Source organism: Aethina tumida, chromosome 1 (genome assembly GCF_024364675.1).
Source record: "Aethina tumida isolate Nest 87 chromosome 1, icAetTumi1.1, whole genome shotgun sequence".
NCBI lineage: Eukaryota > Metazoa > Arthropoda > Insecta > Coleoptera > Nitidulidae > Aethina > Aethina tumida.
In genome coordinates this window covers 78,700,233-78,726,228 of record NC_065435.1, presented here as the reverse complement: position 1 = coordinate 78,726,228, position 25,996 = coordinate 78,700,233, and the positions used below count along the sequence as shown (strand labels likewise).

General features: G+C 34.8%; 3 protein-coding genes across 6 annotated transcripts; 1 reads left to right on the top strand and 2 right to left on the bottom strand.

The window, feature by feature from the left end:
* Positions 1–36: 36 nt before the first annotated feature.
* Positions 37–6,430, bottom strand: LOC109609322 (eukaryotic peptide chain release factor GTP-binding subunit ERF3A). Of its 3 annotated transcripts, none has more exons than XM_049962028.1 (7): positions 6,277–6,430; positions 3,266–3,510; positions 2,638–3,201; positions 2,319–2,576; positions 1,996–2,259; positions 1,764–1,932; positions 37–1,698 (listed from the first exon to the last, which is right to left on the bottom strand). In XM_049962028.1, exons 1-7 carry the CDS (start codon positions 6,299–6,301, stop codon positions 1,655–1,657), a joined length of 1,569 nt encoding a protein of 522 aa, XP_049817985.1. In that variant the 5' UTR covers positions 6,302–6,430; the 3' UTR covers positions 37–1,654. The 3 variants fall into 3 exon arrangements, with proteins under 3 accessions (XP_049817985.1, XP_019881536.2, XP_049817984.1); XM_020025977.2 differs by lacking the exon at positions 6,277–6,430 and adding an exon at positions 5,592–6,185; XM_049962027.1 differs by lacking the exon at positions 6,277–6,430 and adding an exon at positions 5,382–5,520.
* Positions 6,431–6,749: 319 nt separating this feature from the next.
* On the top strand, positions 6,750–10,188 carry LOC109608527 (transmembrane channel-like protein 3). 2 transcript variants are annotated; one of them, XM_049961057.1, is made up of 13 exons: positions 6,751–6,859; positions 6,920–6,976; positions 7,038–7,659; positions 7,758–7,994; positions 8,045–8,190; positions 8,243–8,753; positions 8,807–8,919; positions 8,994–9,266; positions 9,324–9,485; positions 9,536–9,666; positions 9,718–9,753; positions 9,806–9,901; positions 9,957–10,188. In XM_049961057.1, exons 2-13 carry the CDS (start codon positions 6,969–6,971, stop codon positions 10,055–10,057), a joined length of 2,436 nt encoding a protein of 811 aa, XP_049817014.1. In that variant the 5' UTR covers positions 6,751–6,859; positions 6,920–6,968; the 3' UTR covers positions 10,058–10,188. The 2 variants fall into 2 exon arrangements, with proteins under 2 accessions (XP_049817019.1, XP_049817014.1); XM_049961062.1 differs by lacking the exon at positions 6,920–6,976 and having other exon boundaries at positions 6,750–6,859.
* A 48-nt stretch (positions 10,189–10,236) lies between these two features.
* On the bottom strand, positions 10,237–25,889 carry LOC109609204 (forkhead box protein K1). Its single transcript, XM_020025840.2, has 7 exons — positions 25,290–25,889; positions 16,408–16,676; positions 16,129–16,286; positions 12,180–12,568; positions 11,810–12,123; positions 11,656–11,755; positions 10,237–11,603 (listed from the first exon to the last, which is right to left on the bottom strand). The coding sequence occupies exons 1-7, from the start codon at positions 25,649–25,651 to the stop codon at positions 11,459–11,461; spliced, it is 1,737 nt and encodes a 578-aa protein (XP_019881399.1). The 5' UTR covers positions 25,652–25,889; the 3' UTR covers positions 10,237–11,458.
* Between the last annotated feature and the right edge of the window lie 107 nt (positions 25,890–25,996).

The following is a 25,996-nucleotide window of genomic DNA, read 5'->3' as shown; positions in this document are numbered from 1 at the left end:
TTATTAAATTTCCTAGAGCGTAATAAAAAGCCAACATACAATTTTACATTTTATTGAATATATAAAATTGATAGCAACATTTCTTGGTTACTTATTAATTAAAGGACTAAAACTTAAAATTAACAAATTGAAGTTGCATAAATACAACATAAGCAAATATATTTTTTTCCATTTCATAAAACTTGTCACACAGTGACATATAAACTCCTCTTATATACAGTCAATTTTTCAAGAAGCTATATTTTATTTAGGGCGACAAATTGAATCTCTTTTCGAAGGCAGTAAAACTTGACCGGAATTGCTTGAATGTTAAAAACAAATGCAGGCATCAACATATTTTCTTGTTTACATATGGATTAAAGGCAATCGATTTTACTCCAGTTTTAAATTAGAGGGATGCGTGCGACGCATTGCCTCCAACTTTTTTATTTATTAAAAATATTTACAAGTGATGAAGGTATTTTCAGGCTTGGTTCAAAATCAAGTTAAATTGCAAAGAACACTACCGAAACTGTGTTTTCAAGACATCTGTTCTTCACAGTAAATATGCCGAGTTACCAAAGAAAAACGGTGTCGTTCATCAGCCTTACTAAAAACTCTATTTAAAAATATGAATTCTGCCTATAAAAAACTAACTATTGGATTCTAGTAAGGAGATGATGATCCACAAATGGCAGTATGTATATCGTATCCGGACCCTTATCGATTATAAAAATACCCCATCCCTATAGGCCGCTAACAATCACGAAAAAGCAACTAGTTGAGCAATAAAAACAATTCCTTATGATGAGAAAATACCTTCATCTAATATGTGTCAAGGTTCAGAGCACCAGACGACAAAAAATGTCCCACACAAAGACTGACACCAGTCACCATCAGACCAACTTCCAAATAAGCACCACGCATGAACCAATAACAAAATTATACAACAGAAATCACGGTGTGGTAGTTGGAACAGGCTGTGCGACAAGTTTCAGCGTGAATCGATGCGTGAGGTCGTTACATTATAGTTTCAGTTTCAAAGGAGGAGGCGGCATTTCTACTATACCGTTTATTAAACAGTCTTTGAAATATGACCAAATAAATACGAATTACAAAAATATCATTTAACAGTGGGTCCGATCTGTTTAATAATTCGATTCGCGATACAAAGAAACATACTTTAAAGCGGGCATAATTAATTATAGATAGAGTCGCGATGATAACCACACAATATACATTCAAATAATTGTTAATAATATTCCCTTTATTATTTGAGCAGAAAAAATATAAATTAACATACGAACTAACTGGTATATAAATAATAAAAAAGGTACACCATACCAATAAAATATATTACAAAATTAATGAAAGATACATTTATGAAAAATTCTAAGAATTAATAATTTCAATAATAGGCTACTAAAAACATGAATCGAAGAGGGATGAGGGGGCAGGGGGAGATAACAGCAGCACCATGTATCAATTCAACTTTTTTGTCTCCAACGTGGACGTGATATAATTTGCTTGGAAAAAACGAACAATTGTGTGGCGGTCACCGTCACTTTCTCTCGGTTATTTAAATTTTTTTATGTCCACTCGTCAGTTCGTGTTTATTTTTTTGTTTTTAATTGGATAAAATATTGAGTTACGAACTACAGTCTATAGCAACGATTTATTCCACCAATTTTAGAACCTTTCCAATTGCAATTGTCTTATCTGAAATGGACGGAAAAGATTTTAATTAATTATATTGGCCAACTTGAGATTGTATAAGAGCTTACTTTCATCTCTGAGCGTGAACCGTCCCATTTGAGGGAATAGCTTGAATGGTTCCAAACAGATAACTCCCGCGCACTCTATTCTCATAATAGCCACCTGATCTTGTTTCACGAACCTCGGCCGTGTTTTGCTCTTTTCACCCGTCTTTTTGTCAACGAGACAAATTAAGGCCTACAACAAATACAAACGTTACAAAACATTACGCGTTTAAAAAACAAAACATAGACAACTTACTTTTACGGTAACTTCCTCTGCTGCGCAATGGATATGCATGACGGCGCTGTAACCCGCGCAAATGATCGACTTGTGCTCGAGAATGACGAGCTGCGCGTCAAAAATTTTGCCCGTGTGTATCGGATTGATGGCGTCGCACAACACGAAACCAGGGCTTACGTCTTCCTCTTCCACGCCCTTGACTTTAATTTTAACGTTTTCACCTGGTACGACCCTGCTAACCTCATCGTCGTCAGATAGTAACATATCTACAGTCACCGGTGTCTAAAACGTAATGTAAAAAATGTGGAATATAATAACGGAGAGACGGAATAGCTTCTTACCCTATTGGGCATGATGACAAGATTCTGTCCTTTTTTGCACTCGCCGGATTCTACCTTTCCCATAACGACGGTACCCATATCCTTGTATTTGTCGACGATTGGCATGATGAATGGACCGTCGGCCTTACGATTCAAGGAGGGCAGACTGTCGATGAAAGGAATGAAAGCTGGTCCGCGATACCACGGGCAAATCTTCTCGTCCACCTGATCCTTCAGTCCCTGACCCGTTTGGCCGGAGCACGGCAGGAAGAACAAATCCTAACACGATTATTAGTGTAAATTTTTTGTTTTCAACCTTCATTTATACGAAACTACTAACCTTGTTGTAGTTGAAGCCGAGCTTTTTGAGATAGGGCAGGATCTTGTCGCGGCACTCTACGTACCTTGCCTCCTCCCAGTTAACGGTCGGATCATCCATTTTATTGACGAGTACCACCAAATACTTGACACCCGCCGTCTTGGCCAACATCGCGTGCTCCCTTGTTTGACCGCCCCGATCAAAACCTGTCTCGAACTCGCCCTTACGAGCCGATATCACGAGCACAGCCAAATCGGCCTGAGCGGCGCCGCCGATCATGTTCGGCACGAAGCTCTTGTGACCGGGCGCGTCCAGGATCGTGAAATGACGTTTGTCCGTTTCGAAGAAGGCGCGACCTACCTCCACCGTTTTGCCCTTCTCACGCTCCTCCTGGTTGGTGTCCACCACCCAACTCAAGTACCAGGATTCGCGGCTTTTCTCGCGCGCCTCCCTCTCGTATTTCTCCAACGTACGTTTGTCCACCATACCGGTGAGGGCCATTATCTGACCGCCGATGGTGCTCTTGCCGGCGTCCACGTGACCGATGAACACTACGTTCACGTGTTCTTTTTTCTCTTTCAATACCTGCACGAAAACAATTTGTCTCAGATAATTTCTACTAGAAGATTGTCACTCTTCTATCTCTCACCTCTTCCTTGACCATCTTCTTTTTGGATATTTTAACGGGGGCCTCCTCAGATGATGGTTCGTCGTCGTCGTCTGGGGTAGTAGCGGATAATGGCAGTCCGGATGCCGCTGCGCCACTACTCTCGTCGTCGGCGGCGTCCTCCCACGTGCCGCCTTCGCCGCCCCCGGGCGATGCGTCCCCGTCCGCCGGCGGAATGGGGGGCGGTTCTTTCACTTCCACGCGTTCGCCTGCCTCGCCTGTGGTCCCTACGAACAAAATTCTCGATTAATATCAACAGTTTTTTGCAATTGCGACAATTTACCGCAGTGACTGTGAGACGATCTAAAATTAAATTGCACAATAACGCGGTTGTTCACACTTATATTCAACCTTGAACTTGGGAAAACGTTTTCAAATGTCACAAATCACAGTTACGCACAATTTGATTATTGTACACGATTCAAAAGAAAAAATTCTCGCACGTAAACGCTTTTCCGTCTTGATTCAACACGGTTCGGTTTGTAAATGGAAAAAATACTGATTGCGATTAGATTTACAACATGGTGGTAGTGGAATATTTTAGGTGTAAACAATTAGTATCGTTAACAAACTTTTATGGTGTGACACGGTTCATTAAGTTAAAACCTTACAGTGCAAATTAATGAGTTACACGGTGCGATAAGTCAATTTTAGGTAAATAAAAATAATAACTATTGACTTAAAATTATCTGCTCAATCATTAAACATAGCAAAGAAATAAAAACATACAAAGCTAAGAAAATTAATTATTCATTCACGTAATTGTATAAAACTTCTCAAGCAAGACCTGAAGGTCTTTTATTATGTTTCCCTAATAAAAGTCATATTAATATTTATACAATGGCAAGAAAATTTAAGACTAATCACTATTATAATAATACTGAAGCAGATTATTTTAACATAATTTAATTCCCCAATTTTTATATTAGTAGCTAACATATTTGAAAAATTTAAAATCTTACCATTTTGGAACAACCTTAAAGCAGTTTTAACTTGATTATACGTAGAAATAATTATTGTAATATAATATCATAACAATGACAACAAATTTGTATTCCAATATTGAATCACTACTAAATTACATAGATAATTATTATAAATTATGTATTAGTTACTGACCTATTTAGCATTCACAAATGAAACTGAATTACTGGAAAAATTAGATTTAAATAATTTAATTTGTTAATTAATTAATAATTTTAATTAAGGGTTAAAATTGAAAATCATATTTTACATGAAAAATTTCAACTCCTAGATATTAAAACGAAGATTTTAATGTACATACAAATTTAAAATGCAAGTAAAGACCCAGTTATACAGTTACAGCTTAGTTAGACAGATAGATAACCTACAAGAAACAAATTTTTAGACTGTTCTAATTCCTTAAATGTAAAAACAGAATAACTGTACTACCAATATGTGTTGAATTTAATAAACTAAAACTATAAGAAATTGATTATAAACTCTGCACATATCTCAACATATGTGAAATCAAAAATCTAAATTATCTTATCGATTTGTGCATAGAATAATACAACAATCATCACTTGTTGTGCCCTTTTTAAGTCTCAAACACACAAACAAACAAAACAAATACCTAAGTTATTCTTAATTTTCTCTGAAATGGAGAAAATATGTATAACTGATAGTATATTATAATTATGAATAAACTTCAATTGTAATCTAACCTAGAAAGTATAAGTTTATATATTGTTCTAATTTTTTCTTGTAAAAACTGACTAGAACTGTATTAGCGACAGCTGTTGTGATATAAGAACTCAAGAAACTAAGACAATTATAAAATATACAAAATTCTATACTGTGTGTCAACATATGGAGAATTAAAAATCCAACTGACCTAATGATTTGTGAAATAAAACAATACAACACATACCTTTTTTAACATCTAACATTACATGAAAAACTCAATTTCACCCAATTTCTTTTTGAATAGAGATAACTTGATAACTCATGGTATAGTATAATATTATAACTTTAGATAAACTTCAGTTTAGTTTTAACCTGATTGTAACCACAAACAACGACCTAATAATCACATGGAGAAAGTTGAGGGGCATACAAATAGTGAAGTACTGACCTAAGTTATTTTTCTTAATTGAAGCCATCGAGCACTACGCAAATTGAGCGGTCCAACGTAACCGTTTACGTGTCCAGGTTGAAAGACCGTTCCTACCACGGTACCAAAACCTACCACCAAATACCGGACTGAACCAGTAAAAACCTCGCAGTTATCACCTTCCTACGGCATGTCCGGGCGCCGGAGCCCCGGTACAAAGGACAGACTTACCGTTAACCACGGGCACGTGTTGGGGCGATGCACTGCTGTTTGAGCCTTGCGACTGTGTCGGGCTGCTTTTGTCGGTGGTCGCGGGCGACATTGCGAACGAAGGCACGAATTCCACAGCGTTCACGTTCAGCGTGCTGAAGCTGGTCGTCACTTGGTCGGCGTTCTTAACCGGTGACCCGTTTGCTGAGCCGGAGTCGGCCTGCGACTCCCAGCTGTCAGGTGCCGCGCTGCTCGACATCGGTTAACGTACACGTGGGGGCCCTTGCGGAGGGTGCACTCGCGTCACTGCAGACGTGGTTAGTTCGGCGGCGTTATTTTAGACGCGGCCGAAATAATTAGAATGGGTGTCGAACCGACGTACTGTTTCGGGATGGTCTCTCGCCGACTGTCCGCGTGTACTACACAGTAATACCGGAAATGCAATGGCCGAACTGTCAACTGAAGATACGTTCACCGGTTATATGATATTGAGATTCGCGACTTTTTACGGCCAAAACAAACGCCACGAATCAAACGGATGGACTTTAAACAATAAACAAGAAATGTCACTGACGATTTTTTCTATATGAACAACGTCGTTTTCTGTAGTTGCCGAAAAATGCCGGAAACTTGGAAGCGCCAAATTTAAATTTAAATATTAGGAAGTCGTAATGCTTACGACCTGTATGAAAATATTAATTGTTACCTGATTTTGTAGTTTCAGACGACATTGCTTAAATGTTATTGCATGCGGGCATCCAAAATTTTAATTGTCACCGAGACTGATGTGTGGTAATACCAAAATTATAATTTCCAATGTCAAAAATAAAATTATTTAGGTTACCACGTTTACACACCACATATTGGTATCAACTGATAAAACTAGAAAAACCAGGTATAAAATTCTTTGTTGACTTTTTTTTAAAGATATGTATATATATTAAAAAATAAATAAAAAATACATTTAATTTTTGTGTCGCCCTCTATTTATACTCTATAAAATCTTTAAAAACATATTACTGAAAACCTTATGTGAAATAAGTGCATCATGTCCGGAGGATTGGTGTCCAATAAGTTTATTTATTCGGTTTTTAAAAAATGATTTTTTATTTCTAATCGAAATTAATATTTTTGTGTAATAGTGGTTGCCTAATAGACTTACTAGCCCAAACCAAACTATTTTTATTTTATGATATGTTACCAATTAAAATTATGTGCGTTTCCTAACTAATATATTTTTTATTACTACATAAAATCGCAATGGTTTGAACAATTTTCTTAGTATTTCCGTAAGTATTTATCTATTTTTATAACTATTATCATAGTTATAAACCTTATCTTTATATCAGTATTAATTGTGACAAATGTTAACTATTTGAATTATTCAAACACGCCAAAATGAGCAGGTATTTAATATATTTATCAAAGAACTCCAAAACATAGGTGATTTATTTATATAATTTCTAGGTTACTGCAAAGAACCCAGGCAAATTTTGAAGATACCGACTATAATCAATACAATCCCAGATTCCAGCCAAATCCACGCTATTCTTATGGTTATTACAGTGATGAAAACAGGCCACAATTCTCAGCAGTTAATGATCCCAATTATAGAAGAAATCCACAACAATTTTACCACGAACCACAATATTTAGAAACATTTCAACCGAGAGTATCAATGGATGAAATAGAAAATATACAAATGGAGAGTCTGGGTGAAACCAGTTCCCATTTAAATCCAATGAATGAAATGTACTATAACCATCCTTATTCAATGCATAGAAATGATATAATTTACAGAGAATCCCAAACATTGAAAAAGTCAAATTATGCTAAAACAGGTGGTAGATGCAACAAAGCAGACTCTGAACAAGTACAACAAATTTTTGAGACTATGAAAAGGGACAAAACCATTGGGGAGTCTGACATAATTGTTAAGAATACTTTGAGAGAAATGCCTAAGACATTGACTTTGAAAAGGAGGGTGATGCAAAGTTTTAAAGAGGAGTGGCAAGTTGAAGGTGTTAGAGGTAAAAAAATTGGATGCTGGAAAAATTTCATGTACAAAATTGGCATACAATATTCCAAGGTGAGTGCTGTAAAAGCTTGAATGAATTTTCTTAATTATGTCTGATCATTAATTATTTTTATAAGGCTTAATTTATAAAAACCAACAATTGATTTTAGTTCATCCAAAATGTAAAAAATCTCATCTACCAAGCAGAATTATGGTATGGATGTCTGAAGGAAATCGAAGGGCAGTTTGGCTCTGGTGTGGGTTCTTTTTTCCGATTTTTGCGTTGGATGTTTTTGTTGGACATTTTCCAAACCATACCCATAATTTGTTTCCTTGTCATCCCCCAAATGGTCTACAATTCAAGAATAGACTCTGAATTTCACATTCAAGATTTGTTCACAGGCGAGGTGGGTGTTCCTAAAACTGTGGTTTAAATGAGTGACAGGATTAATTTCAGGGTTACTTGGCGGAAACGTCCCTGTTTTATAGTTATTACTCCAATGGTAATGTAAATGTTTCTCGTGCGGAATACAACATGCCACAAGCTTATTTCTTTACGAATGTAGTCCTCTACGTCTTAACACTAATAATACTTTGCGTCAGGTACTTTAAACACAAAGAATTGTTTGCAGATTCAACAATAATTGAATTACAGTGCCGCAACATCGTACAGAAGCAGCTTCATAGAAACTGAAGGTGCTGGGGTGAAATATACTTTTGCGCAGAAGGTGTTTTGTGGATGGGACTTCAGCATAGACAGCGGCCAATCGGCAGAACTCAAGAAAAAATCGCTCTATACGGAACTGAAAGAGTTGTTGGGATCAGTTGAAGACAAGGAGACGATCTCTTGCGGCAGTCGTACGATAAAACTGATGGTGCAGATCTTTTCTAATCTTATGGTGGCCGGTATCACCGCTCTAGTCGGATACGGCATGTGGGAACTGCTCAAGAACAAATCTGTGATCGCCACCGCGGTCACCATTAATTTGGTGATGTTGTTGGCGCCTATATTTTTGAATTTTTTGGCGAAGTATGAAGAGTACAAACATCCGAAAACTGGTCTCTATTTGAATATGGCGAGGACGTTTTTGCTTGGATCTGTTATAATAGGAGTTCTTGTGACTTTCTGGCTAAAAGAGGCGGACAATCAGACTATTATCAAAGGTGTAAGTTGCTACTTTTGTCATATTTATTGAATTGTTTTTATTTTTATTTTTAGAATGTGTGGGAAAATTCACTGGGACAAGAAATTTATCGACTTCTTTTGTTTGATTTTATTTTTTCCGTTCTCCTTTCGTTTTTGTTCGACATTATTCTTTTTACTATTAGGAGGTAACAATTTTTTTTATTTTTTCTTTCTCACATACTTTGTCACATATACTCGTAATTGAATTGTATAATTTTAGGTCGAAACTTGAGTACGATATTTCAAGACATGTGATGCACATAATCTATAATCAAGCGCTGTTTTGGATGGGTCTGTTTTTCGCTCCGCTTTTGTCTGTAATGGTTGTGATTAAACTGTTATTAACATGGTACATTAGACAAATTACAGTCATAAAACTATGCAAACTACCGGAGAAAACTTGGAGGGCCGCTAAAAACACTACATATTTTAAAATGATGTCGTTTTTGGCCCTACTTTTTATTTGCTTTTTCCATGGTTACATAATTATGAAGTGAGATCTGTTCAACACATATAATAATTAATTTACAATTGAATTACTTTTTTTCAGTATTCCTCCGACAAGGACAGTCGGCCCTTTTCGTGATTATAATTACACGTACGAAATCGTAACAGTGGGCATTTTTAATTTGCAAGAAGAAAGCTTATTTTGGCAAATCATATTTTTTATTCTTCGTCCCGCTTGTGTTACTCTGATTATGTTGGGACTATGGTGGGTTTTTTGTTACAGTTTTGTATTTGTCTTATAATATTTTGATTTAGCACGCTAGTTTACATGGCGAAAAAGCGGGCGGAATTCCATAGGGATTTGGCGGAACAATATAGAAAAAAACTGAAACATAATGCTACTGACAGAAAAATTTTGTTGATGCAACTAACCAAAGCGGAAACTAGTATGATTTGTAGTTTCTATATTCTCGATTTTATTAATTGTTTTCTTGTAGGTGGTTCAAGAGGACTTTTTTCACCAATAAGTAAAGGTACAAATGCAAAATAACTTTAGCTAATTGTTAAACAAAATGTTTTCTATAGTTTACCAAAATAGACAAGGCAGTGGGGATTTTGGAAATAATACGTACTTGGAAACTGAACAATTAGATGATTATCAGAGAAGTTACAACAGTGAAGGTAGGTTTAATACCGTAGTACCCGATTTGTAAAATGTAATCAATGAATATTTCAGCATCCAATAAACAAAACTTTGTAGAAGAATACGAAAGTTATACACAAAATAATAATCAAAGTAATGAGGATATTTTATCCCGTTATCAACAGCATTATTAGAACATTTCCATGAACTGTGATAAACGAAAAAATGTTAAATTAATATTTTAATCTTATCCAGTTATAATTTAGATTATAATAATTGTTTTGAACTGTTTACAAATTTATCTTAATATATAAATAAATTTTAATTGTTTTATTTTGTTATTTTCCTTATTAATAATAAAACTCCAGAAACATTCACAGCAATAGTACTTTATTTAAATACCTACATTCATAATTTTGTATACATGTATATCTAACAAATAATAAAAGGGACTATTAAATAGTCGAAAAAATCATCAAAAGTGCGCGAACGTCATCAAAAATAGTACCAGCTACAGTTGACGACGGTCCGCCTGAAATGCCTTCTTTGCGGAGTCGTGGGAAAAGATTCATTGAAGACGGCAGCATTGGGATTAATAAAAAATAAATTCCAGTTTGTTATAAATGTGTCTCTTTTTAATATCCCATTTTGTTTTTATTCATATCATATAATCCTTGGTGAAATGATGTTATCAAGTTTTATAAACACGGTATAGAATTTCATTCAAGTCATTTTTGATCCAACTTTGTAGAAACATAATGGATCTGCATGAACGCTCTTTATAATAACAATTTAGCATTCATGCGGTTCGTAATTGAATTGTTGCGGACGGACAACACGCCGGCTTAATAAATATAAATTTCAACAATTTTTTACAATGCAACAATAATAACAAATAATACTTTTTTCAATTGCACATGTCACCGCCCGTTACAAATCAATGCGAGACCGAAATAAAATTCTTCTCAAAAATCACAAGAGGGTTGCAAATGTATACATAAAAATTTAACTAAACATAAATAATGGTAAAAATTTTAAAGTATATTTACAAAAAAAAAAAAATGATGAGGAACATTCACAAATAACCCGGTAAATTATAATTATCACTCAAACTTGCATTTTTGTCAAAAAATAAAACATACCTTCCATGATGACAAACACAATGATGATCCGGCAATTTTAATTTTAATAAATGAATATAACTACCAACTTTCACACGCAGTACAAGTGCTTAATTAAATGGCTAACACAATATATCGATTAATCGGAAACAGAAATGCGTTTTCTCATCGCATCTATTCATGTATTTTTTAAAAGAATATGAGTTTCATTTGCATAGATTAAAATTCATTAACGATTTTTGTAATTCAACTGTTTATATAGAAAAAAACTACCTCTACGTTTTTGTCAACGGGATTGAGATCATTTCTCCATCATATCCAAAATCAGATCAGGCCAAACCAAAAATCAAGTTCATGTGCTCTACAATCAGCCAAAAAAGAAATTAAATTTTATACGTATTAAAAAAGTGTTTGTATTTATATAGGACAAGATTTAGGATAAAACTTGATAAACCATTCAGCATCAAACAGCGATTATTCCGTCTCGTATTTCGGTTGGTCTTGTCTTGATCTCTTCATCTCTGGTTCTTCGAGGTTGTCGGTGCTCGATGGACTGCCAGCACTTTGGTCCTCCATGTGCCGCTTTAAATCCAAACCCACGTTATAACCGCTACCTCCACTAAAACATACTCGGTTTAGTTTTATAATTTAGCACAATGGGACTAAAATACCTGTAAGGTGAATAGTTTGTAGGTTGTACAATGACAGGTTGAGGTGAGAAGGTTGGAGACATCGATCTCTCTTCTATGTTAGAATTTACATGATACTTTTCTGTAAATAAACAGATTAGAGTAAAACAAACGATAAAGTAGAACAGTCCCATACCTTCCCTATAATCCTGGCCATTGGCTAAAATTTGCTCTTGGATCGCATCCATGGATTGATGCAACAACAATCTGGCACTGTTGGCGCCGACGAGTGCGGTCATCTGCTGATGACCGATCATGCCGCCCGAACCGGCATACGATGCCCCCGCCTGCTGATGACTGCTGCCGGAGCCGTTGGCGCCACCCGGACTACCGGGCGCGCTCTGCGATACTTCCAACATGTGCTCCTGGATCGGCGAACCCTCTCTCGAGAGACACTCGGACGCCATCAGGTCCGACATGCTCACATGTGACGGAGACGCAGGAGCACTCCTGCAAAATTACATTCATAAGATTTAAATATTAGAACATGGTTGAGGCATCTCTACCTGGAACTTAAACCGAATGGGGCGCGGAAACAGGACACGCCACGCTGTCGTCTCCGTCTGAACGCCTGTTCGATAAGCTTCGACTCGGATTGGGGATCTATCCGCCAAAACGAACCCTTGCCGGGCTCCTCCTGACTCCTAGGAACCTTTATGAAATAACGGTTAAGGCTGAGATTGTGCCGGATCGAATTCTGCCAGCCTTTGTCCGCCGTCCGGTAGTATGGATAGTGCTTGGTGATATAGCTGTAGATGCCGGACAACGTGAGCTGTTTATCCTGAGCGCTGGCTATCGCTTGTACGATCAGCTGCGCGTACGAAAACGGCGGTTTGCTCTCGTCCTTATTGCTGCTGCTCGCGACGTAACTTTCATTTATCACCACTGGGGGGATCTATAAACGCCATAGATACAACATTATTTCTAGGCAGAAAAAAAAATGATATAAGAGAAGAAATGTTAACTATATACTATACTATTTCTCATCAGATTATTTAGGGATTCTCCGTGTTATGTATGTTACGATCGATAAAGGAGACTAAGTCAAATTGAATTCAACCTGAATTTAAACACCATTTTCATTTGAATCTTGGTAGCGGACATAACAAGACGAAACAAAAATATAAAAATAATTATTTCTGTTAGGGTATATTTAACCTTTATAAGACAATAGCAATAAAAAATATGTTATTCATAATTAAACCTATTATCTTTAAATAAATATATTTAGGTTATTCCATTTAAGATTTTACTTAACATCCAGATTGGCAACATCCATCGAGGAAAATCGAGTTTTGTATATAAAATTCACACATAACGGAAAAGACGGAAACGTCAGACAAATAGAAAAGGCAATTAAAACGTTTCTGAGGTCAAGAGATAGGAAAAATATGGATAAATTGGTGTTGTTTGAGATTCGAGAAATCGGTGTGAGATCAAGAGATCCAGAAACGAATGACGTGAGGAAAACTATTGTTTTTTAGATTATTAAATTACGCGTGTGATCCGTAGGAAATTCGTCAAGTTAGAGCTGTTTTTTAACAACATTTCAATAAAAATTAACTTTTGTTAATATGTTATGTAATGTAATTTTTATTTAAGTAAAATCATAAATCAAAAATTACAAATATATCGTGCATAGCCTAAGGTGTTAAAATGGGAGTATTTTATGTATTCAGTCTACCCCTAAAAAATTGAAAAGAAATTTATATATTTAGTACAGTAAATTAGTGTTTTGTATTGGCAAGGTAATGATGCATTATATAATTTCAAATTTAATTTTAAATAGTTTGATTGATATATAAGACATAAGAAATTGAGAATATTTAAATAAATATAAATTTGGTATAATGTGTTTGTATAAAATACATTGGTTTATTACAGGAAAACAAATTAAAAGATATATTGATTGAATTGATAAATATTATAACTAAACATATTTTATATAACTTTAACTTTCACATTTAATAAAGATTCAAGAAATATTATGACTCTTTGGTAGAATTAATTAAGTTTTATATACAATTTAAATAGAATTATATCTATATAATTTTATAGATTATAAATCGAAATAAATAAAAATATTAAAAACAGAGGGTTTATATTTAGAATTTATAAGTGTATTAAATTAATTACTACATAAAAAATAGTATTTTATATCAACCTTTTACAATACGTGAGAACTGATAATTCTGAAGATTATCTTGAAAGTTTCATTAATTAACTTAAAAAAATATCAGTTTGATAAATTCTATCTAACGTGAAAATGAAACTGCAATATTTCAAATTACTTCAAAAAAGATGAAAACAACATTAATCTTTTTAATAAAAACCTCAAAATATAATACTTAACATATGCCATTAAATTTTATTAAAGTTGCTAGAATTTTGAACGTTCGAGTATAATAAAATAAATATTTTAATGATGAAAGAATAGGAATAGTGGCAAACATTAGTTTTTATAAGAGTACATAATTAATATCTTAATTAAATATGTGTTATAATCATAATTTAATAATTTTAATATTCATTTTACACACACAAATTCCAAAACTTACCTTATTCCTACTAAACTTCTTATTCATTAACTTAAAAAATATTAATGTAATAAAATCTAAATATTCAAAGATGAAAGTCAAATGTTTTTACATATGTACTATGAAGATTAAATGTAGAAGACAAGATTAATCTATATATTTATAGAAAAAGAACACTATCTCTTTTAAGCACATTATGTTCACAAAGGAATGTGAGACTTGGCATAATTAATGTTCATATGGAGGAGTATAGAAGGATAAACTTTATGTATAATATGTGTTACAAATACGTTAAATTAAATAAAATAATAAATAATTTAATCTTGACAATGTCAAGTAGATTAGTCTATCCACTACCAAACAACTACTAATCTTTATAATTCCCTCAAGAAAAAATTAAAATATAATACTTAAAATGCAAGATTAGCTAAAGTTGATAAAATTGAATTTACAGAATAATAAAAAATATATACTTTAACGACAAAAAAAAATACTGAATTCAGAAATTATTGGTTTATATTATTTAAGGGTTTATCAGATTTTACAAAATATTTGAACTAAAAATGCGTTATATAATTTCATTTTGAATACCAATTAGTCTCGTTGTGATAAAATATACTAAAAACAAAAATTAAACTACAATGTTTTTACATAATCAATTCAAAAGATGATACTAAAAAACGAATATTTATATACATACAGCAATTTAGTGATGTTAAAATAAGAATATTTTAATTTATATAAGATTGATCGACATTCAACTTCACTTTAAAGTTGCACATAATAATAATGAATGTCGAAATAAATAAATAAAAAATTTAATTGATATTTACTGTTTAATGAATAACGTTTTTAAATCAAATTTTAATTGTACGTGGGTAATGATAAGATTGAAGATTACCTTGAAAGTCTTATTAATATAAAAAAGCTCAGTGTGATAATGTCTATCTAACAGAAAAATTAAACTACAATGTTTTACAAATACTACTCTGAAGATAGTATGTAAAAACAAGGTTAATATTTTTAATTGTCTAAAAGTTGATAGTTGACAGTATTTGATCAAAAAAATATGAAATGTACACTTAATGATCAATAAAAATATTAGAAATATTTTCTGACTTAATTTTCCATTATATAATGACAAAATTATAACTAATATTAAATTAGATGATTCATAATTTCTTCGTAATTTTTGAATTGTTTACATACGGATTATTATCAACCAAATAATTTTATAAATACTCAGAGGTATGTCTCAGTACTAAATGATTAATGTAATTTTTCAAATTATTAACACTTTTTCACAACTCTCTCTTCAAATTTTAGTGTCTCTAATACATCTTTTGATCGCTCAAGTAAAATAAAAAAATATAACACAATTTTCGTGGAAATTAAATAATTATCTATTTTCATTATTTTATTATATAATGTCATTTTTAATTTAGATACACAATTTTCATAATTTTAAATCGTTTAAACTTCAATACTATTAAATGATTTTATTGTTGCTTGTAAATAAATGATTGTCTTATTAGCATATTATAAGTATAAATAAAACAAATACAAAATTTTACAATTTACAATATTGTTTGTTATTTACGATTGATTGTGTATAATTTAAAAATGTATTATATCAAACTCCAAAAGAACGTGAAAATGATAAGATTGTTGTTTACCTTGAATGTTTTATTAATCAATTGGAAAAATCCCAGTATGATAAAGTCCAATCGTTGCAAAAATAGCACAAACTGCATTATTTACTATATAATTGAAGTACTCCAAAGATAATGAAAGGAAAGAAAAATATGATTATTAATTCGAACGTGTCAAGCAAAACCTCAAATCAATGGAAATGTAAAAAATTCCGTATTCGTAAAAGACCCGTATTAGAAATATATTTCTCATCTTTTCGTCATACCGAGTTTCCGTTCGACGTTGGTTGCCTGTAGTCGGGACTATGACTCGACTGTATGTGATGACTGTCGTCCCTGTGGGCCACCTGGGCAGCGTACTGTGCCACCATCTGCAATTCCGCCGACACGCTCCTTTTCGAATGATTACCACCATGGTGACCTCCTGTAAAAAGAAACATCATTTACTACCTTAAACAGTGTTTCAACACTTTCATACGTTAAAAAGAACTCGTTGATTTTATAAAGGTGGATATAAATAATTCGAATCTGACATCTACGTTTACCTCTGGGACTAGCCGGACAGCTGTTGGCTGCGCTGATCGTGCCGGTGGGAGAGGGGAACGGTGACCCGTATACGTCGGCGGCGTCGGGGATGTTGATGCGAAGCGGCGCCAACGAATTTGGTCCGCCGCCGCCGCCGCCGCCGCCACCCGCACGGTCCCTCATTCGTACCGGGGAGACCTCGCGAACGCGGGGCGGCGCCTCGCATCCGTCCTCGACCAGCGACTGGAACGACAGTCGGATGTTCGTGCTCGGGAACCTGAAGGTGCATCTGGAAAATCAAAGAGTAAAGTAAAGGATTTCTTTCAAAGGAGTAAAGTAAAGGCGTCATAAAATGCATAGAAGCCCGAAATGTCACTACTAAGAACACTTCGAAATCGACAGAATTAACTATTTAATGTCAATGAGAAAAGTATAAGTACATAGAAAACTTAAAATTTAAAAAGAGACTCATTCTTTTTTGAGCTACATTTTTTTTCTTTTGAGCATTCATTCATGAGCCCATAAAAAGTCCGAAATTCCTGCATGTAAAAATTTTTGATTCGATAGCCCCTGCCCTTGAAACCTGGCCCTAAGGGACAGGATGAGTTCAACGTAGATAATTGCCGATGAAGGTAGGTCAATTGGTATTCGATCTGTTTACCTCCGTATAAGTTCTTTTGGCCTATAGAGTTATTGGCTTTTTTTGGTTTTACTTCTAACAGCAAACCATAGGCGCCAACGTAGTGTAAGGAACGTCAACAGTGGAATGAGGAATGGAATTACATTGTGTTTAATGATGAATCACGCTTTTGCTTGGGCATGCCGATGGTCATGCGTTAGTAACGAGACGACGTAGAGAAAGACGTGATCCTCGCTTTGCTCTGAAGAGGCATGTTCACAACATTATAGGTTCAGTTTTCATTAGAGGCAATATGACGTCCCAGCAATATGTGGATGACGTTTTGAAACCTTCTTCTTCTTCCCTACATAAGAATAGATCTCGGATTAGTTTTTCAGCAAGATAACTTGCTAGAAGCCTCCCATGTGAATTTATTGCTTTGGCCACCCAGATCTCCAAATCTTTCCCTAATCGAATATGTGTGAAATATGATGGGGCGACGCTTAGTTTTCTCCACGGACTCTTAATGAACTATGACGTCAGATTCAGTTCGCCTGGGATGAGATATCAGAAGAATATGTCGATAATCTCATTAGATCGATACAACGACGCGTCAATGAGTGTATTAATTAAAAGGGGGGTCCGACCTATTATTCTGTAATTGGTTAATATTTTTCTAAAAAAATTTGAATAAATTTTTTACACGCAGTATATTAGACTAATATGATCTATTAGTATTAAAAAAGATTTACTTTAAAAAACAGAATCTAAAAATATATGGGGTGTTTAAATACATACATTCTACATATGAAACAGTCCAAAATGGAAGGAAGAAGATTTAATGACATTTTAATAATAAAAATGAATGTATTTTCAAGAACAGAGTCAAAAAATATACGAGATGTTTAAAAATACACTTTTTACTTAAGAATGAAATGAGAATTAGAGACATTATATCAGTATTTTCTTCCAGTTTAAATGTATTTGACTAACATGACATATTAATATTAAAAAAAAAAGAATTATTTTAAAGAACAGAATCTAAAAATATACGAGATGTTTAAATACACAGAAAAAGACCAAAATGGAAGAAAATTTAGGTATTTTACACAAGTAATTTCTCCCAATTTATATAAACATGACTAATATGACCTTAATAATAAAAACGAATTTATTGTAGAGCAACAAATTAAAAAACATAATCATTTTATTAAAAGAACAATTCTTTTTAATTTAAATTAATTTTATAATGAATACGTGCCTAAACATTTCGTATCTCAATCACGAATATCTTTATTTACATAGTTTTTATGCAACATTTTATTTCGGGAAGGGTTTATAAGTAAAACAACCAAACCCAATATTTTATAATTTATTTCTGTGTCCGACATCATTCCTTAAAACTAAAAATGCCTAAAAGTGACCACATATCAATACAAATTAAGCAATAAATTGTAGAAATGTTCCGGAATGGTGAAAAGTAGAGCAAAATTGCAGTAGATTTAAATTTAAACAGAAGGAATACACTGGAAGGAGTTCCGAAAATTAGTAGGAAAGGTCAGACTCACATAGCTTTGGACAGGAAAATAAAAATGCTTGTTATTCGCGACACTTTTATCAATTTATTAATCAAAAAATAAGACTAAAAGCAGCTGGTCTCTGTGGTAGAAAACCAGCAAAGAAGCCCTTCATATCTGCAAACTACAGAGCAGCGAAACTATTTTTTGCAAGAGAACATGTGCACTGGATAGATGGGCAATGGAAAACAATTTTGTTTTCCGATGAAAGTCGGCTCCAATTATTCAAATTTGATGGCATTTCATAGGTGAGAGAACCAATTAATGAAAGGTATAATCCCAAGTACACTAGACTCTAATGTGGAGCATGGTGGAAGAGGCATTATGGTTTGGAGATGTTTTTCTGAGTTTGGCATGGTCCTACACTGGATAATGGATCGTTTTGTTTATCGTGACATTCTGTAGAGTCACGATAAACAGCACGACAACGATCCGAAACAGACGTCTAAGATAGTTAAAGAATGGTTCGCTTCTCAGGGAGTACGTGTCATGATGCCTTGGCCAGCACAAAACTCAGACCTCATTCAATGGAAAACTTTTGAGAAAAAATAGACCGGAAAATCCATACAAAAAACTGTTAAATCTGGATGAACACTACGAAGAAGTTCAAAATCACTCAAAAGAAATTTCGAACGAGTAAATTGAAATGCTACTAAAATCAATAAAGAAAAGGTGTTTAGAAGTTATTAAAAATAATCGGTATGTTACTAGATACTAAATAAAAGAAGGCTAAATGTACGTACGGTTATTTTATTATAAAGTTGCTCTACTTTTGACCTTGAATATTTTTCAAATATTAATAGATGCCTAACTAAACCCACTAATAAACAAGTATATTGATATATTGTTTTTATCAAACATACTACATAACTGACAATAATATGGTTATTTAAACGTAGACATTTATCAAGACAAATGAAAATTTCTAAAATTGCTCTACATATGAGCGATAGCGTACATTCTACTAAAAAATAGTCCAAAATAGAAGGAAGAAGATTAGAAGTTATTTTACACGGGTATTTTCTCCCAATATAAATAAATACTATACTAATATGACATTTTATTAATAAAAATGTATTTATTTAAAAAAATAATCAAAAAATATACGGGGGATGTTTAAAAATATATTTTTACTTAAGAAATAAAGAACAGAATCTAAAAATATACGGGGTATTTGAACACATATATTCTACTTAAGAAACAGTTCAAAATCGAAGGAGAAATAGGTAAATGAGTAACATTACTATAAATATAAGAGGTGTATAAATAGTATTTTACACGATTTAAATAAAAATGACTAATATTATTTATTAATATTAATAATAAAAAATAATTAAATTATATTATTTTAAAGAATAGAGTGAGTAGAAAATATATTTCTACATATTAAGAAACAGAAATGAAACGAAGGGGAATTGGCCGGTTTTATCGCGTCGCTTATGTATCATAATCGGCGAATAAACAAACGCACTTGTTACCCAGTATGTATTTTCTGTTTGAAGCCTGTCTACATGCCCACAATCTTGCCATAACAGAATTATTTAATACGCCGGCCTTTATAAATAATTTATCTGTTTTTCGATTACGGGGAACGCGGCTTTGTAAGTAAACAAACAAGAGAGGCAACGTTCGTCAGAAAAATGATAATATTTGTACTAGGCCCGAGATCTATTCCGGTTCTAAATATTTACGCTTAGTTAGTTGAGACATTACGTTAACAGTACCGCGAAAAACCTCCGAAAATAACATATGTTTAAATAAACCGGCAACATTAGATATTTCGTCATTATCCCGAAAAATTGGTCGTATCGGTCCCAAGGTCGCGGGTAAATTGTTCGCAAAGGTCGCGACGTTGTCTGTTTTTAGCGTGTTTAGCGCGAACGTAAACACGGCTCATTTTCTAGACTTTCTCCTCGCGTCAAATTGCGTCTTCGCAATGTAAAACCGGCCGCGCGATCGACCCGATCCGGTGCCCCATGAATAATGTATACGCGCGGGGTAAATTTAGATTGCGACCGGCATTAAACGCAGGGTGGAAAAACACTCGCAGAGTCATTCTCGTAAATATAACGCCGGTACGACGGAGGAAGTGCGGTGCGGTTATAAATAGCGATTTTCGCGAGTGCCCGTTGTTTTCGTCGATCGTCGATCGTCGATCGTCGATTCCGTACAGAAACAACTGGCTTATCATTAAAAATGTCAAGGTTGTTCTATTAAAAACAACGCAACACAAAACGGACACTTGGACACCGAAAGTTTTTCCGCGCAGTCTCACCGTGAAGGTCACACCGACTAACAGAAAATATCTTCTCTCAGTATCCGGAATTTTTCACCCACTCTACGAGGGTGGTCTGAAAAGCTTCCGACCCAACAATGATACAACAATTTTTTTTTTAATTTATTTTTCTATAAAATCTTCTTGCAAGTCCACACACTTCTCCCAACGATTCTCCTATTTTTCTAATCCGTCCAAATACTACTCGGCGTTTTTCTCTGCAAAATAATTGTTCACAATGGTGATTGTTTCCTCATTTGATGAAAATCTCTGTCCTCCGAGCGCAGTTTTTAGATGAGGGAACAGAAACAAGTCGCTTGGGGCTAGATCTGGTGAGTAAGCCGGATGGTCAAGCAGTTCAAACCGTAATTCATGGATTTTAGCTGTGGCAACCGCTGAGGTGAAACAGAATTTTCTTTTTCTGCAAATGTGGTCGTTTTTCCGCAATTTTTGCCTTTTCTGGAACCGATTCCCCCTATGCATTCCACTGTTTTGACTTTATTTTTGTTTCGGGCGTATAATGGTGTATCCAAGTTCCATCTACAGTAATTAATCGGCGCCAAAACTTGGATTTATTGCGCCTAAACTGCGCCAACAGAGCATTGGAAATGTTCATAGAAACACGTTTTTGGTCTAACGTGAGCAAACGTGGCACCCAACATGCGGACAGCTTTCTCATGTCTAAATCTTGATTTAATATGTGACAGACACGCTTTTTGGACATTTTCATTACCTCTGCTATCTCTCTCACTTTAATTCAGCGGTTGTTTAACACCATTTGATGAACTTTACCAATGTTATCGTCAGTTGTTGCAGTTTTTGGACATCCCGAATGTTCATCATCTCCCAAGCTCATACGTAAGAAACTAAGCTGCACAAAATTTCACTGTGGTAAATGATGGTGCAGAGTCCCCATACACAGAGTCCAACTCATCTTTGATTTGCGTAGGCGTATTGGCCTTTCAAAAAAAAAAAATTAATAACAGCTCGATACTCAATTTTTTTCATTTTCACAAAAACACTCACATCGACTCACTCAAACGACTGTCAACTAAAAACTGCGCGTTCACTGCTTTTTATTGACGAGTGCAGCGTTCTTTGGGTTGAGGCCTGAAACTTTTCAGATCACCCTCGTATATATTGCAGTCTAAAAATCGACTACTTTTCCTCTCCCCCCAATTCTCTCGCTTCAATGAGAACCCATCGACAGCATTTACGTTTTCATCACATTTACATCCTTCAAGTCCTCAGTTAAATCTGCCTCTCCCAAATCCCACCTCACTACACACATTACACTTATTTGATGCCGTAACCTCTTCTAAAATTTATTTCAAGCGTGTTGAATATAATGACCTCAACACAAAATCCTTAAAATGATTAAATAATAAAGGCGTCGATTTACTGAAAGGAGCTAATGTATGATCTGAACGAAATAAGAGAGTCGTGGTGAAAGGTTAAAGATTGTTCTAGTCCGTGATGCAGTTAATCCTGACAATGATATTGGAATATTTTGATAATGTCACGACTGTGACTGTATGTATAACATTAAACAAAGCACACAAGATAAACAAGGAATTATTTGTCATCTTAGTTTGTTAGTTGTTCATGGTTTAAACCATGGTGAATTTTTACAACTGCAAATTAGATAGCAAAGTAGTGACAAACAAATCGTGGCACCACCATCATAAAATTTAGCGTTTCGACTTGCCGGAACGGATTTGACTAATCGTTTTTGCAAATATTTTGGCGTTCCATTTATCCCGTGTCCAAAATAATCTCTGTTATCGTTCCAATTAGTCATGAAAGTTTATATTTGTAACTACGCGTTTATAATCTAACAATCCAGCCATACTGATTATTTTAATCAACCAAGTTAGGTGTTGCGTACAAAACAACAAGGCAAAATATTGTTGTAGAATCCGAAATGGAGTAGGTGATGTTGCAAATTTATAGACCGAAGAACTAGTTTCGTGGTTACACGTTCAGACTAGACTGCAGGTTTATCGAGCACACCGAATGTGCCAAACGAAATCGACCTCTACAACCAAATGGTATAAAGTCCACGGACACACCTGACACACAAAACAGACCGGTCGTCGATGTCGGCCTAAAAAAACAAAAAGGAGAACAAACGAAACGTCGCGGAAATTTCGAACCACGTGTTTCTTGTTGCGAGGCATCGATCCGGCGTTTTTCCCCTTTTGCGTTTCGGTTCACGGTCAATATTTTGACCATTAAAACGAGCGGATCGTCTCGGTGGTTGCGGGTAACGTCGCCGGTCGCCCGTTGCTCGTTGCCGGTTGCCGTTTGGCGTTTGCCGGTTGCCGGTTGCCGGTTGCGTCTATCGATTGCCTATGGTCGGACCAGTATGTGCGAAACAGTTCTTCGATGTTTACGGATTTTTTGGGGTCAAGGATGACGACAGTTTTTCGGACGGTTCGATTGTGTCTCGGTTTTGTGTTAAAATTAATAAAATAAATACTTACTAAATAATTAAAGCATATTAAAAACAATACATCATGTTGTCTTATTAGTTAATTATGAAATATGAGCATTTTAACGAAATAATATGAACAAATCTTATTAGGATACCAAATCTAATTAGACATTTAAATACAAATATTCCAATCACCATTATCGAAATCTAATGCTAATAATAATAATTTCGATTTTGTAATCGGAATATGACAAACAATTTTCTGATAACATTAAAAATTTATTTGGAAAACAGAAGATTTACAACGGTACAATATGTGTCTGCTTCGACATATAACACCAATTAAAATTGGTTAAAATAAAATGTTTCAAAACAAATAATTATTTTAGTTTTATGTCAATTAAACAAATCAAGTATTTAATGTTTAAGAAGAATTTTTTTTAACTGATAGGAACAAAATATGTAAGTTTATTTATTGAGAAATTGTCCAAGATGGAACGGATGGATTTACAGATTTTACAATGGTATGTTCTCTCAAATGAGACCTTTAACTCATCTAATATTAAAGAACTCAGTAATTTACAGCAGTATTTTTAATTTAACATTTTTCATATTAAAGTAGAATTCTTTTTAATTGATAGGGGCAACATATATAAGTTTATTGAGAAATTGCCCAAAATGAAACGGATGGATTTACAGATTTTACAAAGGTATGTTCTCTCAAATTAGACCTTTAACTCATCCAATATTAAAGAGGAAGTCAATAATTTACAGCAGTATTTTAATTTAACATTTTTAATATTCTTTTTAATTGACAGGGGGAAAATTTATAAGTTTATTGATAAATTGCCCAAAATGGAATAGATGGATTTACAGATTTTACAATGGTATAGTCTCTCAAATTAGACCTTTAACTCATCTAATATTAAAGAAGAACTCGATAATTTACAGCAGTATTTTAATTTAACATTTTTAATATTAAAATTTCTTTTTAATTGACAGGAGCAAAATATACAAGTTTATTAAGAAACTGTCCAAAACAGGAAAAGATTTACAAATTTTACAATGGTATTTTGTCTCAACTTAAAACTTTGATTTATCTAAAATTAAATAAAACTTTTGAAAGTGCCTTGTCAAAAGATAAACAGTGAGAACATTGAGAAAAATATTTGTTTGTCACAAAATTACTAATCCAATTGAATATTTCTAGAACAAATATCATGAAAAGAGAGATATTTAGAAAAATAATTGATTTGAAATGATCGGATCGAGGTGCCCAATTTAATTTACCTCGAAATTATTACCAAAATCAATTTTTTGATTAGATTCCACAAGTCACATTAGTTATGGTGGAGACTGTAAAAATAAAGAACTGAAGTAAAAAATGTGTAAAAAAACAGTTGGTGACTGTGACATAGAATAATTGAAAGAGGAAAGCAAAGTCTTCCGCTTGTGTTAACATTATAAAATACAACCTGAAAAAATGTAATTTTAAGGAAAAAGTAGTGTGAGTTCCCTTCGTCACACAATCGACAACAAACATTCAAAACATCCAAAACATCCAACTAAATCCAATCCAATTGCATCACCCGCTCCGGTAAATACAAACACCGACAGTGTCGGCGACTGTACCGACCGATGTTTATTTACGCGACCATTATTTTGATGACGACATCCTAACAACAATTCCAATTCGATCGCGTCCGCCACGAGTGGAAAATTTAATTAATATATCGAAACGTTCCAGAGGAACATTTTGACGTCGGTTTTATTTATTTTCGGGGGGGGCCGGAAGTGAAAATCCGACCTCGCCGGTATTGATTTTCCACAACGGGAAAAGGGGTTCACGTGATGAACATGGAAAACGTAAACGAAACGATTAATAAAAAAAAATCTCGTGGAGCAAGCAAAGCAGTACATGCGTGTATGCGCTTTAACCTATCAAGGCCTCCCGATACAAACACACTTTGTTTACATAACAAGATCGGACTTACGATCTGGGTAGCCGCATCGAGGGGGCGCCTTTCCTCTGGAATACCCCGTCAACGAACACGCCGTTTTTCCCGTTGCACAACATGTAGAAATAGGGGTGGTCGAACTTGACCTCCAGGTGTTTGCGCGATATGAAGCTCGAGTGGCCCATGTTAACGTCTACATCACCACGTGAACTGTTTCGTCCGATGACCACGCGGTTCTGTCGCACCAGATACTCAAATTCGCGGCCCTCTATCCGCGCGATCGCCTCGCCCTTGTCGTCGGGGCTCCACTGGACGCCGGAGGGGCTCGCGGGCGCCGACTTGAGGGCGAGCAGCGCCCAGGCGTCGCTCTCGGCGGTGCGGTTGTATGCGGAGGACATGGCCGAAGGAGTCGCGAAAACTGAATCGATCACTCACCACACTCAAACACTACGTTTCGCACCTTTACTTTTATGACGGGGCGATACTCGCACGGGGTGCTGCGTTCTATTTCGGGGGTGGGTCGCACGACGAAGGGATGGACGGCTCACACGGTTTGGGTCGCGAGATGGTTGGTTTCATAACAGCTCGGTCGGTATGCTGCACGCTCTGCGTGTTGGTAAACACGTGAGATTCGGTTGTACACAGTAGACGGTGCATGTACACAATCCATATCCGCTTCAACTCCATCTGCTACGGCTCCTAACAACTTTATTTTTTCTGACCTCTGGCTGACGGTAGTCAAA

Bases quoted from the DNA above. Each gene is read 5' to 3' on its own strand.
- LOC109609204 (XM_020025840.2), bottom strand. From the start codon at position 25,651: ATGTCCTCCGCATACAACCGCACCGCCGAGAGCGACGCCTGGGCGCTG. The intron at 16,287-16,407 runs GTAAACGTAGAT...TTCTTTTTACAG, and splicing joins CTGTCCGGCTAGTCCCAGAG to GAGGTCACCATGGTGGTAAT. The intron at 12,569-16,128 runs GTATGACGAAAA...TGGCGTTTATAG, and splicing joins CAACGTCGAACGGAAACTCG to ATCCCCCCAGTGGTGATAAA.
- LOC109609322 (XM_020025977.2), bottom strand. From the start codon at position 5,829: ATGTCGAGCAGCGCGGCACCTGACAGCTGGGAGTCGCAGGCCGACTCC. The intron at 3,511-5,591 runs GTAAGTCTGTCC...TTTTGTTCGTAG, and splicing joins ACACGTGCCCGTGGTTAACG to GGACCACAGGCGAGGCAGGC. The intron at 1,699-1,763 runs GTAAGCTCTTAT...CGTCCATTTCAG, and splicing joins GTTCACGCTCAGAGATGAAA to ATAAGACAATTGCAATTGGA.
- LOC109608527 (XM_049961057.1), top strand. The intron at 8,191-8,242 runs GTACTTTAAACA...ATTGAATTACAG, and splicing joins CTAATAATACTTTGCGTCAG to TGCCGCAACATCGTACAGAA. The intron at 8,920-8,993 runs GTAACAATTTTT...GTATAATTTTAG, and splicing joins ATTCTTTTTACTATTAGGAG to GTCGAAACTTGAGTACGATA.